Source organism: Passer montanus, unplaced genomic scaffold, assembly GCF_014805655.1.
Source record: "Passer montanus isolate IOZ18808 unplaced genomic scaffold, ASM1480565v1 scaffold12, whole genome shotgun sequence".
Lineage (NCBI taxonomy): Eukaryota > Metazoa > Chordata > Aves > Passeriformes > Passeridae > Passer > Passer montanus.
Genome location: NW_024358722.1, coordinates 8,490,504 through 8,504,630, shown reverse-complemented (window position 1 = coordinate 8,504,630; position 14,127 = coordinate 8,490,504). Strand labels below are relative to the sequence as shown.

The window sequence follows — 14,127 nt, the reverse complement described above, 5'->3', positions numbered from 1 at the left end:
GAAGTATTCACTATGTATGTTTTCAATATCCATATTAGGATACATTATTGAAATGATAGAAGTTTAAAAAATTTTACAAATGAATCAATCAAATAATTGTTGCCATTCTAACCCTCTCATTGTGAAATATATTGCTGTATTTTGTATTAGTCAATGATCTTATGTGTGATGTTTATGGAGGTTTTTAAAAGCATATTATGACTTGAGTTGCTAGACCATTTAAAAGACTTCACTCTAACTCCTTTTGCTTATCATGAGAAGGTTTCAATTGATTCAATAGATTGTTTATATTGCAAAATCAATAAAATAAAGACAGGTGTTACTCCTTTTGCCACCTTGTTCAGAACTTTATTGCTAATTTAGTGTATTTTATCTAAGTTCTTTCATCATTTAAATAAGATGAAAGTATTAGGATTAAAACTATAGATATTTCAAGTGAATAATAGAGATATACATGGGCAGAGTTATCAGATTCATCCCCGTTGTAATTTTGGGTGATGTGCATTCAGATACAAATTTTTCAACTTACATTGTATCTGTCACATAAGTCAGTCATGAACACCAAATTTTATTTTCTCAAAACACTGGAAGCATGTTTATGCACTTTAACATTTCCAAGTCCAAGGATGAGGTTCATTTTAGTAAACATTGTCTCCTATTTCAGAGAGGCTGGGTACTTTCTGCCTTAGCTCTGTTTCACACCACGCACTGGTGACTTGAACTACTTACTGTCTGAAAGCATCAATAGTAGAAAACATTGTTACAGTGCACTATAATGGCCATTAAAATACAGTGTATGGATCTTTCAACAGTCCAGGGAAATTTAGGTTAGAAGGGTCATGTTTAGCCTGAATGCCTGAAGATGTGGGCTCCTAAATTATTTTTTAAATCTAGTATTGACATGTTTATAACCATTATTAATAGTTTTGCTCAGTTATATAATTTAAGTGCAGTATAGCTAATTTATCAACAATGTTATTTCTACCCCTATTTAAAAGTAGTATGATCTGGTCACGGAGTTATTTGTGCCTTCCTTTTGCTGCCCAGGTGTAGACCATTCATTTACTACTCCTCATTGCATATTGTGGAAACGATTTAAAAGGCACATCCAAACTACAGAGATTTGTTTAAACCAGTTTTCTGTCATTCCAGTTCTAGTTTTTACTTCACAAAATACCAGTTATCTTTTCCAGTGTTTGGATAGAGACTTTCCTGAAATAACTTTTCTTAAATAACCAACTCTATTAGGAAGGCTAATTATGTGATTTCAGCAAAGCAAAGAAAAAAGTGTATCAACAATATTTCAAATTAGCCTGACTCTCGTATTCAATTTTTTTATAGGAGCACTTTTGAAAGATCTGACATATTTTGTGGACCTAGAAACATCCTCCTAATTAGCATCAGATTTCCTATACCTTAAATAAAAAAGAAGGATCTTTTACATCTTTACCAAAAATGTCAATTTAAAATAATTATTTACATTTGAAAGTGAACCATTCAGGAATGCATGGATTCACACTGGGTAACAATAAATATTCTCAGTGTTTTCACTTACTTGCAACATGTTTTCCTTCCTGTGGCTTCTTACTAACCACGTATGATTGATCACGACAGTTATCTTTGTAGCCATAGCTGACTGACAGCTTCCCCTGAAAGTTTTGCTTGACAGCCCTTGCTTTAACCTGCCTGAATAGCTACCCTAATTTGTGACTTGAACTTCCAAACTACAAGAAGCTGAGACACCAGGCTGAGGTACTGTTGTGGTATCTAAGGCACTTACTGCTTTCCACTCTTTTAAGGCGGTTCTAAACCATTCTTAAGAAATCAAATGGACTAGAGACTCCTTTGCCTATAGGTTAAGGTGTCCTGTTGTGTGTTGAATTCACCCAGACAGAGCCAAGAACTTAGGTGTATCTCTTGTGGGTAGGTTCTTAAAACACATAAACCTCCAAAATCTCAGCATTAGGCATAGTGATAACAGTGAAAAGGGAAAAGCAGCACAAACTAGAATGGACATTTAGTGGTTGTAAAAATTTCAGTTCTCCATGGTTGTGATTCTTTTATTTGCAAATAGTTTGCCTTTGCAAATAGTATGGGACATCTTTTTTCACTTCCCTCTATAGCTACCGGGCTAGAAATTCTTTAAATGAAAGAGTAAATAGAAGTAGGAAAGTAAAGCAAATCGCTGCATATATCTATGGCTGATGGGTTGGAGAAGCAATGTAAAAAGTATGCTTCTGAAAAAAGATTGACTCTTAGCACAGATTAAAGAACAAACAGATAAGAACATGATGAAGGCATTATAAATGGAAAATAGTTGGGTTTATTATTTTTATTATTGCTCTAGTTTTGTAGATAATTCTTTGTAGATAATTCTTAACAATTATACTACAGATGTAAATGAGATCATCACAAGAAACCAAAATGCCGGAATATTTAAGGCTCAGAAGGTGTCAAGCTGGTAAGATTGTACTAAACTTTTTTACTGATTCTTGCATGTATTTCTGTATTAATATAGATGTGAAATGTGTGCAAAAGTGTGAAAGTGTGACCTGTGTTACTGATGCTCACACAGGTGTGTATAGGTAAGTAGGTAAGTGATGCAAGAGAGAAATTTAAAAGTATTTTTTAAAAATAGCAAATACAGTATGATTAACCTTGTTGACAAGCCCTCTCTTTTTATCTTTTTTTAATTTACTTTATGTCTCTTCAGTCTGTGATTTAGTGCATGGTTGAAATTTGTCTGCTTCAAAGTCAACACTACCCGTTGTACTGAAAATGAGATTTGGAATGAATGTATCTAAATCTCTGTCAGATTTCATTTTAAATAGCTCTGAAAATTTAGGGTGACAACAAATCCCATTTGCCCCTGAGGTAGATGTTGTTGGAACATCCATGAGAGGTTTTCTGGTCATCCTGTCTGTGTGATCATTACTATGTTGTCACTGCGAAGACAGATGGGGAGATGGGAACGAAGAACAGTGTATTCATCCCTTGCAGTACTTTAAATTATAAAGCACTTCATATTTGTGGTATAAGATTAAGAATTAGAAAATGGTTACCTAAGAGCAAACAGTACACTCTTATTTGGTATTTAAATCTTCTTTTGCTTCTCTGCTTGCAGAGGAGCACTCAGTCCTTCTAAAACTGGGAAAAGTAAAGCTGAAAAAGGGCTGAGGAAGGCAAAGTGTTAATGCAGAATAAGCTTACTCAGAGAGTTAAACCCATATGGTTTTAATGGGTATCATTCATGTCATTTAATCCCATGCCTATGTAGCCATTCTATGTAGAGAAGTTTGTTTAAGTGAGCACTTAGGGCTAGAAAAATTCTGCCTTCATTAGAGTGTGTGTGCATATAAGTTAGAGATACATCTCTGCATCCTAATAAGAGCCTGCCAAGTAAGCAGAGGCCACATGGATCCCAGGAATGGTCTTTCATGTTCCATGTGCTGAACACCTCTTCTGAGCAGCCTCAGGCACTCTGCTGAGGAGAGGCTGTGTGGTATGTCCATCCAGAAGCTTAGATTTTTTTTTTAGATTTCCAATTGTTCTATACTTTATGTGAGATTTCAGATTTCATCCCTTGTCAAGACTTCAAACGTGGTCTTTTAGATATCAATCAAAAGCACATTTTCTACCCTGTCCTCATTTACATTTATCTAATGCTTAAGGTCATTTGTGATCATTTGAGTGTATTTCAGCATATGGAATCAGTGAATAATAGATTTCAGCCTCACGCTGTGAAGAAAGATTGTGTTTTTACAAGACAGGATGTTGTTTACTGGGTGTTAATAATCACTAATTAATAAACAAATCTAGATGTCATAAAATGTTGCATTTTAAAGAGTAAAAATGTCAAGTGTTTAACTTCTTGAGTGCAATAGTGTTTGAGGCCTTATTTGCATAAATAAAATAATTAAATTACAATAATGTGAAGTACTGTATAAAAACATAAGACTCATAACACTTGATTTTTAATTCTACATTCTTAAGGCTTTTACGGATTTGTTGTAACAGTATAAAGTTTTGTAAAATGACTGTTCAAATTACTCTCTAATGGATTGATCAGTCCATCAGATTCAGGAATGATGTGATGCAGTAACAGAGTTATATGATCCCTTCTTCATGCCTTGAGGGAATTAAAAGGCTGATGTAAAGTCTGAAATACTACTGTAACCTTGATTCACTTTTCCTGCAGATGAAAACCTTAGTTACATAATGGTTGTGGGGAGGAAAAAAAAAAGGAGAAAAAACCCACAAGAAAATGAAGAAAATGTAATGTTTTGGATGGAAGAATGCAACACTGGCATGCAAAGTGACATTCAGTGACTTCTTTTACATTGATCAGATTTTGCAGGCAAATGAATATAGTGATGTCTATAAGTGACTTACTGAGCATCAATTTAATGTGGAGAAGGCATCTTCTTTCCTATAATCATTTAGACAGCATCCAGTCTTGCAACTTCACGGTGGTTAGTGCAAAGTTAAAAAATTCTTTACATATAAAAGATGATTCAGAATAGACTCTTCCCACAGCACCTTCATCTTATGGCAGGATCTTGCACTCTTTTCCTGGCACAGAAGCAGAAATTATCAGTATGAGAGTCAGTTTGCGACTGTTCTGGATATTTAAGTCTATGCCTGGAAAATATGCCAAAACCTGAATGGAGCAAAAAGGAACAATCTGGTATCAGCCAAGAGAAGTTAGATTAGGACAACCTGCCATACATTTATTTATTTAGATTTATACAAAATGCCATAAATGAGCACCTATGTAGCCCTCTGCCGAGTCTTGATTATTGTTTAAAATTATTATATGGTCATGTAAGCCAAACTGGCAGTTTGTCATATTGTGTGTTATAATGTCACAATAGTAAACAGTTGACTTAGCAGTGGATATACAATTCTATTTTATTTTTCATGAATATGCCCAGGATTTCTTGTTTATATTTTCTAGAAAGAGGTACAGTAATACCACCAAGTTAGTGGTAATGTCTTGCCATATTGAAGGGTGTTAACACCATGTATGTGTTCAACAATTTTATTTTTTACAGTTCAGAAATTATCCACAAATTGCATTGTTTACCCTATAACTTAGCATATGTTTCTTTGTACCATCGGCTGTTACTGGTTCGAATGTTTTATCATTGACACGGTTTATCATTGTTTTAACATATCCACCAACCATTAAATTAATAACAAAGTCAAGAAATCCCCACTCCTTGTTTTCTATTTATTTTAATGGGGAAGTCTTCCTGAAACAGCTGTTAGAGTAGTAGAAGTTTGAAAAGTTGTTGTTATTACAAATGCCATAATGGAAAAACTTTGCCAAAGAGGAAGGCTTGCAATGTATTCTGCAGGTTAACAGACTCAGTCTGTCCTACCAACTGGGGAATTTATTCGTCCTTCAGATTGTCTTGTCTGAGAACATGGAAGTCTGTAAAGAACAAAAGTTGTGTTCTAATTGCTGATATAGGACCTGGGGAGTTTTAGCTGTGGAGAAGTCTATTATTTTGCCAAGAGTTGCCTCAGAGAGATTCCGTTTCATGTGGGGATGTAAACAAGGACATGTAACATCGAGCCAGTAACAGAAATGCTTGTGGCAGTGCATCTTTTGGTTTGATTGGTAATAATGTATCATATACTCTTTATTCATTCCACAGTCTGGAAGCTGCCAAAAGGAACATTTCCTGCTCTCTGGTTAGGAAGAAAAAGTTGCTGGTTCCTGCTCACTTAATTTGTTCACTTCATGTATATCTGGAAAGAACAGTCTGTGTGCTCATGTCCATTCTAAAGTTTTTGCTCTTTATCACAGAAAAGTCAACTCAGATGTAAGGCATTCCACACCTCTGATCATACTTGCCCTGCTGTATATCTTCTTCTGTTTCAATCTACTTATTTTTAGATGACTGTGATCAGTACTGATCGCAGTACAGTGTGCATAAATAGGTATATGTAGTGGAATAATTATGCTCTTTGTTCCCCTTCTAAAAATGCTTAACAGTGATTGGCTTTTTTCACTGCAGTTGAGCACAGAGCTAATAGTTTCATGACACTGTCTGTCACAATATCAGGAGCTTTCCAGTGATGGTCATTTTGGAGACCTTCATTTTCTATATCAAGTGATAATTATTTTTTCAGTTGTACATTTTGCATTTATCCCTACTGAATTTAATTTGTCATTTTATTCTCCAATTAATCATCCTTCTTTTTCATTTTCCTCCTTTCATCCTTCTGCAATCTTTCAGAGTCTATCATTTTCCTTACTATCTTGAATTACTTCTTAACATCAGCAAGCTTTGCCACCTCAATGCTCATCTCTTGTAAAAATGTTGACTAGAACAGGTCCCAGGGGAACTCCACCGATTATGTCCCTCCACTGTGAGAATTGACCATTTGCTACTATCCTGTTCGCTGTCTTTTGTTCTATTATTTAGTGTCATGTCAGGACTCTTCTTCAGTGACAGTCTGTTTTCCTAGAATGTTGATAGTGATGGTCTTTGCCAGTAGGTTTTTGGAATCAGAGGCAGGCTGTCTTACCCAGATCTCCGTTATCTGAATAATTGTTAACGCCTTTGAAGGGCTCAAGGTTTGTAAAACAGGACTTCCTTTTCCAGAAGACCTATCTAAAAAGGCTTCTGTGCTGAAATCTCTTCAGTTTCTTTCATAGTGAAGTGAATGTTTTGCACTGTTGCATAGAATTAATTTCACCTCTCTGAAATGTTCTTATTCTCTGTGAGTTCCCGTTCTGTATCCCAGTTACCAGCTGGCAGGAAGATTTAGCACAAAAGGAAGATTTCACTTATTTTTGACCAGCCTGATTTTATTATTATATTTAGTTTTGCAAATTTGTAATTCTTTCTTCAGTTGGGTGCAACTTCAGCTTTTATAGGAATACTTGAAAATTCTCTTATACCCTTTAACCATACCAGCTAACTTTCACAAACTTCCAAGTTTGTGAAATTCTTGAATAACTCTCTTATTTGTGTATTTCGCCCAGTTGTGTTGACTTACTAAAGTATATTTTAAATCATATTATACCTTTGTCTGACTATATGAGTACAGATAAGAATAAGGAGAAAAAATTTAAGTGTTATCAAGCTTTGTAAAAAAATTTCTATGAGTTTGGAATAACGGGGGAAAAGTGTGAAAGTATTACATTGCATTATTTTAAATAAATCTTCCTCAGATCTCTGACTATATCTTAGCTTAAAAAAAATTGCTCTTGGTAAAACTATTGCTCTTGTATTCTCTAGTGCTGCACAAAAAGATTAGAAGAAGACCACTGATATGAGAAGGTGTACATTTTTCCTTCCAGGGCTTTAAAGGAAAATGTCCTTGAGATGTAAGAGTCAAAGATTATTTATTCAACTCCTTTTTTATATCCATCATTCCAGCCATGTTCTACGTTATTTCCTGGTTTATGATGTGACCATAGTACCTTTGTCTACCCTTCCTTGTCTGCCTTGGCTCTACATTAGTAGGCAGTCATCAAGTAGATCTTACGCACTTTCAGTGTGTTCTCTCCTTCACAGGCACTCTTGGCTAATCTTTGCCATAACAAACTTTAAATTTTGACAAGATTATGTTGACAGTGTTGTCTTTGTTTATTTTATTAGTAGTTATTCAAAAGTTAAACAAGGATACTGAAAATTAATGAGGTCCAGGAAAGGGGCAGAAGAGTGAATCAGGGTTTGGAAATGAGAGAGTTAAAGAGCTTCATTTACTTGGCAAAGAAATTACTTGATTGTTAAGAAATTAATTCATTTTTATCTGAAAGTCTCATGTGAAGAAAATAAATCTTTAACAGAAGATCAGTTTTTAATCTAGTTTACAAGTACTTAACAAGATATAGAAATTTAAGCTAGGCAAATTCAGCCTAGAAAAAATGAGATTTGACAGAATGGTAATACATTAGAACATCTTTCCATGGGAAGTGATAGTTTCTTAAGCAGTGAATGTGTTTGAATCTTTCTGAAACATGTGTTAGTTTCCTGAGATATATGGACTTGATACAGAACTTTGAAATCTTGGATGTTTATTGTGGTGCCTTCTGCCCTGAGAATTGAAACACCTGTGAAGTACATCTTCTCTGCTGTTTTTAAGTTTTCCTCCATTCAGTCCTTCTGCATCTGCATTGTTCATTTTACGTTCTTGTGTTTTTTCTTCTGGTTCCCTTGATTATCCTCCCCATGGATAGACTACTTTCCATAGAGCAAGAAACTGATCTTTTCCTTCATATTTTTACACAAGTCTGATCCTGTCAGTACAGTTGTGTCACATGTACTTGCACCATATCATTGAGAACCTTTTTTTTTTTTTCCAAATGTGCTTCATGGCCATTGCTAAAAACAGTAGTCCGTTTCTGAATAAAGGCTGATTTAGAATGTAGGGATGTAGAGGAATGATGTGAAAAGGCAAATTCACAAACACTGGTGTTTTTTTATTAATGTATTTTTCATACAAGATATTCTCACTTCTTTTAAATAAACAGCCACACTTCTGCTGAATGTTGGCTTGTGATATGCCTACAAAATGAAAATATTTATTCTACAACAGTTACATATACATGCAGTGCATTAATTATGTCCCAAAAACTTAGTAGCTTTTAATACACAGCAAATGTGTAAGTATTACTACTCTTAGATTTGAAGACAAAGCTGTAATGTTCCCATCTGAATTTTAGCAAAATATGTTGTACAAAATAGGAGAGAGAAAATATGTTCATAGAATAAGGAATAAGGCAAGTATGTAATTTTATAATGCACTTTTTAAAAGGAACTTTTAGGCAGGAAAATCTAGATTGGATCATGGAATCATAGAGTATCTATATATTGAAGAGGCTCATAGTTGGGTGTGGTGGCTTTTTTCTTCTTTTATATTACCATGTTAATGTGAGGTTTAATCATGAGTTGTTGTACCAGATACTTTGTAAACACAGAGCAAAAAGGCAGCTTGTGTTAGAGAATCTATGATCTAAGACCAGAGAGAGATATGGTGAGGAAAGATAACAAGGATAGCTGAAGCAAACATGAGAGGCAGAGTTGGAGGCACAAGAGCCTCTTCTCAGTTTTTAGGTGCTATTTTAAAGGGCAGTTTCAAGGATAATGGAGTAAGTTTGTGAATATTATGGATAACATAGCAGAAGAAATTTGTACAGGTGTGTGCTTGAAAAGTTAAGTGGAAGATGTAGACTGACATTAGGGCTGATTAAAGAAGGGACTTGTCCTTTCAATATTGAACGAGAGATAAAAAATAGGGATGTGAACTGTTGTGAAGCATTTGGAAATGACAACTTGCAACTTACCTGGAGGAGGACAGAGAAAGATGACAAGATCAGAGTTGTAGGCAAGAAAACCTTTTTAGCAGCCTGCTGAATAAATATTAATATTGCAAGCCTGCATTTTCCATGAGCAGAGAGAACAGTATTGTGATGTTTAGATGTAAGTGATGATGACATGGTAAAGAAGTTGAGTGGATTGGTAAAAAACTTCTTAGAGGTACTATGCAGAGAGAATAACCAGCAGAGCTGAGTTATGCAGATACAGAGAAAGGTCTAAGCTAAGCCTAGATTACAGACTAGAATTAATGGTTATGTCCAAAGTGATGATCCATAAAGTGTAGTTACAATGTCGTGTGGTACTTTAGAGGCAATGAGCTTCTCAGTCACTGAGGCTCTGAAAAATACTGAATTAAGGGTCTGTATGCACAGTGTGAAGTAGAGAAATTAGTAGGTTTCTTTGTTTTTATGGAGGACATAGCCCAGAAATAAAATTCAGAGGAAGAAAAGGTTGAGGTGGAACATTGTGAAATGATGAGAAGTGTGGGAAATATCTGAAGATAATCTTGAGAAGAACATATTTTTTAAATTGTAAGACAATTAAAATAACCCAGGCATAAAAAAGTGGAATTAAGAATTATAACAAAGAGCAAAATATATTGGTTTTAAGAGAGATTAAATGTCCAAGAGACTGAGAATAAAGTGCAGATATTAAGCATAGCTTGAGAAAACCATTAGTATACTTTGACAAGAGCAAATAAGTAACATGGAGGTTGCCAAAATCTGCAAGGACATTGTCAGAAGAATGTGCCCATTAACAATTGTAAATATCACATCAGCAATGCTTAGAAATATAAGAGGAGAGGAAAAATGGTTGTACGTGCAGTTGAAAGCTTAACTTTGGTCCCTTCAAACCAGATATGTGCTATAGGGAATGAGATAATGGATAAAAACACAAAGCAAAGTAAAGCAGTGAAAGTAAGAAAGGCAGAAGGTGAAAGAAGGCGGAGAAATAAGAGCAGCCTTGTGAGAATATAATAAGAAAGATGGGGAAATTATAGTAGGCAATTTTGCAAGATTTCTTAGAGGAGTTATAATGATAGGTGTACACATTGCCTCTATCACTAGATTAAAATCCGTCTTCTTGATCTTTATACGTAACTAAGGACTCTCAAACCAATATCAAGGTGCAGAGAAACATCTTGATGATACCTTTTGTTAATGTGTTAATGAACTTGCTTGCTTAATGTCATAGAAAAAGTCATCTAAGCCTCCAGACAAAACCTTTCACCTGAACCTGTATACTTTCCAATGATAATGCTTTTCAAAGATTGAAACTTAAATTAAAATATGAAAAGAAGAGGTGGGTAGATAGGAATTCTTGGTAGCTGTTCATCTGCTAATTGGGATGATTTTTAAAATCCTTATTAAAACTACTAATGCATTTTGAAGCAAGTAAGGCTTTTGTCCTTTTTTTCTAATTTTGAATTTTTGTCTTTATCTACACAACTACTTATCTGCTAATTTGAGAGCTGCTCTAGCTTGTGCCATTCATCACAAGAACATCTCAGAGGGTCTTGGAAATGTTTCAAGTTTTAACAATCAGAGACTTAACCTGTTTTTTCTCATGTAAGTTACCTGCCTAGACACACTAGAAAGACAAACACTGAATAACAGAAGTTGAATAATAATAGTAATGAAAAATTTTGCATGAGAAATAAAACCTGGTAAAATCGGGTCTTTTGTTGCAGATTGCTGAGATACTTTACCAGTGTAAGGAAAAGAGTGTTGACATTTGTCAGGCTATCCTCCATAAATTAGAATTACTGTTCAGGGGAAGCCTTGGCTGCTGTAACTACCCCTGCAACATTAACTATTTTATTAAGATTTTTTTTTTCTTTGAAATACATATGGCTATTTGGGGGTACATTTTTTTACTTTATGTCTTTCTTGTATTTTCTTACTTGATCTTTATGTTCTAGTAACATAATTCTTATGTTTTAACCTAATCACATTTTCTGACTTGTCAATTGAAAAGAAAAAACAGTCGGAAAACAAAGAGTTTCTTTGATTGTTTGTGTCATGTGTTGTTTGGAGTTTTTTTTAAATGAATTTGTTTCAGAATTCTTCAGAATGGTAGAAGGTTGACAGCCTAGGAAACTAAAGCATCAGTACATCTGTTCTTAGACTATTTTGATAGTATGCATCCCTGACCTGGAGAAGGCACCTCTGCATGTGAGAGGATGGTTCATTTTCCATAGCTCATTCAGGCCTTGTCCTTTTTGCCAAGACTACTATCAAGATTGCTAATTATAGTAATAGGTTTGTGACATGAGTACTTTTCATCTGAAAACTGGTCAAATGCATTTGATACTGGCCATAAATCAGCCATTAGTGGATATCAAGTTTCAGCCACCGTCACTTTAACCTAAATAGGACCTGAACAGTGCAGTACTGTTTTTCTCTTGCACCCTATTTAATTTTTAATGTTTTTCTCGTGGTCCAAAAGAGCTCCCAACTGTTTTATATTTCCTTTGGGTCTCAGACCATTTTCTGCTGAAACTCAGTTGTCTATTTTCACTTGTTAAAAAACTAAACCTGCCTGAGTTAAATAAGCCAGTACAAAATAGTGTCTAGTGGGCTTTACACAGCCTTAAGCATGTTGGTTCGTTGGTTTGTTTGGCTTTTTTACCAAAAACAAAAGCACTGAAGGTGTGGCTTGGACAGAAATATACAGTAAAGCCCATTTCCCAAATGTACAGTGTAATTTCAGTTCTTAGTACTGTAGCACCTTCCCTCGAAAGAAAGGCATAAAAATATTGTTGCTTCAAAACTTTGCTGGAAGAAAAGTGACTTCAGAGAAAAATGTGGCTTAGGTAAACTAATTTAGTATCCTTGTAAAGGAACAAGAAGAAAATACAATTTGGCTTGCATTTTCTTCATGCTGGCACTCAACACGATACTGGCAATTTAAGAGACTTTTTGTGATGTGGTATTTTTACACTTATTTCTACTTTTTAAAAGGAAATTTCATAAAAACTGAGATTTTCAGATTTCCATTGCTGCCTCTTTTCTGGATTTCCTGGCAGTGATTTTTTTTTAAATGGAAATGCAATCAGCCCTTGCTTCATGGTGCCTTCAGTATTTCTTTCAGGTCTGACCACTAAGTCCAAGAGTCACATCCTTAGTAATCCATGAAAAAATTATTGTTCCTTGCCCCCTTACTACATATAGATCCATGCATTTAGCTACCTTTTTCAGGATTGTTTTGTATATCAGTGGATTTGTCTGTACTTTGCAGTCAGGAATTGCATTTGTATTACAAAATTTTTTTGGCTAGTTGATGGTATTTATATAAGTCCTAAGGCTGATTCACTGTTTTCATTAGCACTAGAACTCAGAAGAGCCGATTCAGAACCAGGCTGATTCTGACATCAGTGTTAATGACAGAATTGTGGCGGCTCTGAACAGAACTGATTCTGATTTCCAGATATGCAGGGACATGTCTGCTTCACAGGTGCACGTGCAGATGTTCAAAGGCAGCTCCTGCAAATCTGTGGAAGCAGGTAACACTGTAGATAGGGGACCCCTGGGTAAGCTACTGAGGCTGTTTTGGAGGTTGCAACCAGTACTGCATTTCACATCCCTGGCTGTGCCTGCTTTACTAGTCATGCTTGCACTTAGCTAAAGATAGCATGGATAAATGCATACAGCCTGTACTTCCATCTCTCCCACCAATGTGCACACATCCTGAGTCAGACCACAATGAGTCCCACCAGTGTTAATTTGTTTTTACTAATTATATTTAGTTTACATGGTGATTTCCCTGCAGGAATAAAGATTTTCCTGTAGTTTTGGAAAATATATGGCAAAGTTCATTTTGAATTGGTAAATTTTTCATTGGCCTTTGCATAATTATGGTATCTTTATGAATGTAGATGTACTGAAGCTAGAGACCAAAAGCAGCCCTTGTAGTCGGTCAGAAAAAGGGAGAAAGACTGGCTTATGGATGGATGTGGTGCCCTTAGCTCCCTCCTTTTAACAATACAGATGCCGGTCGTGTTGCACCACTGCTCAGCTCCTGGCAGCTTGTCAGTTCCATACTTTGTTCAGGATTTTGGTTTATGAGCTTTTACCTCCTGACACAAACTCCTCTGTGTCTACAGTAGGTGTGCACAAAAAATACTGTGTTTCAGGTGCCCAGCAGAAATCTGATGGTAATGTGAGGGAGGGTGGGTGGGTTTGGTTTTGGTTTTTTTGCAGGAGGAGGCACCTGTGCTTCCTTCCCAACTGCATGTGTGAAGGATAGTAAACATATGGGTTAAAAAAATCATAATTCAAATATCTATACTGGTACTGATCAGATCTCTGTTTCTGTAGCAATGAGAACCAAAGGTGGCCTTTTAAGGCTCACAGTTCTTCTACCAATTTCCAGTTCTGCTTCAGGCTTCTTAAAGTATTAGAGTGCGTGCTTTAAACCCACAAAACTTACCTTTACCTAATTTTCACCATTCTAACCTAAGTTTCCACGGAAACAGGGTTGAAAAAGCCGCTGGTAGCCAGCAGGCAGCCAGCAGCTGAGAGTGAGAACTCTCCTTTGTCACTTTCCACTACTGGATGCCTGCTGCGTGCCAGTGTGCAAAGCTACCTAGGCTTCTAAAATCTGGATTACTTTCAATTTGAGGGGGAAAAATTAAATTAATCTACTCTTTTCTGTCTTTGGATTGTCACAGTAAATTCCAGGAGGGCAAATGGGCTAATGAGTCCTGATCTGTTCGGTTACATTGAGCCCAGCACAATCAAAGCTTTGCCAACCAACTGGGCCTCTCCTTTCATAATTTCCATGT

The 14,127-nt window shown here is 35.7% G+C and overlaps 1 protein-coding gene across 3 annotated transcripts in view; it reads left to right on the top strand.

Moving 5' to 3' along the window:
* CAMKMT (calmodulin-lysine N-methyltransferase) overlaps positions 1–14,127 on the top strand; it is a 211,955-nt gene that overhangs the window by 175,136 nt on the left and 22,692 nt on the right. For all 3 annotated transcript variants that reach the window (XM_039697840.1, XM_039697838.1, XM_039697839.1), the window contains exon 7: positions 2,395–2,461. In XM_039697840.1, coding sequence (XP_039553774.1) covers positions 2,395–2,461 — 67 coding nt within the window. The remainder of the gene's footprint in view (positions 1–2,394; positions 2,462–14,127) is intronic.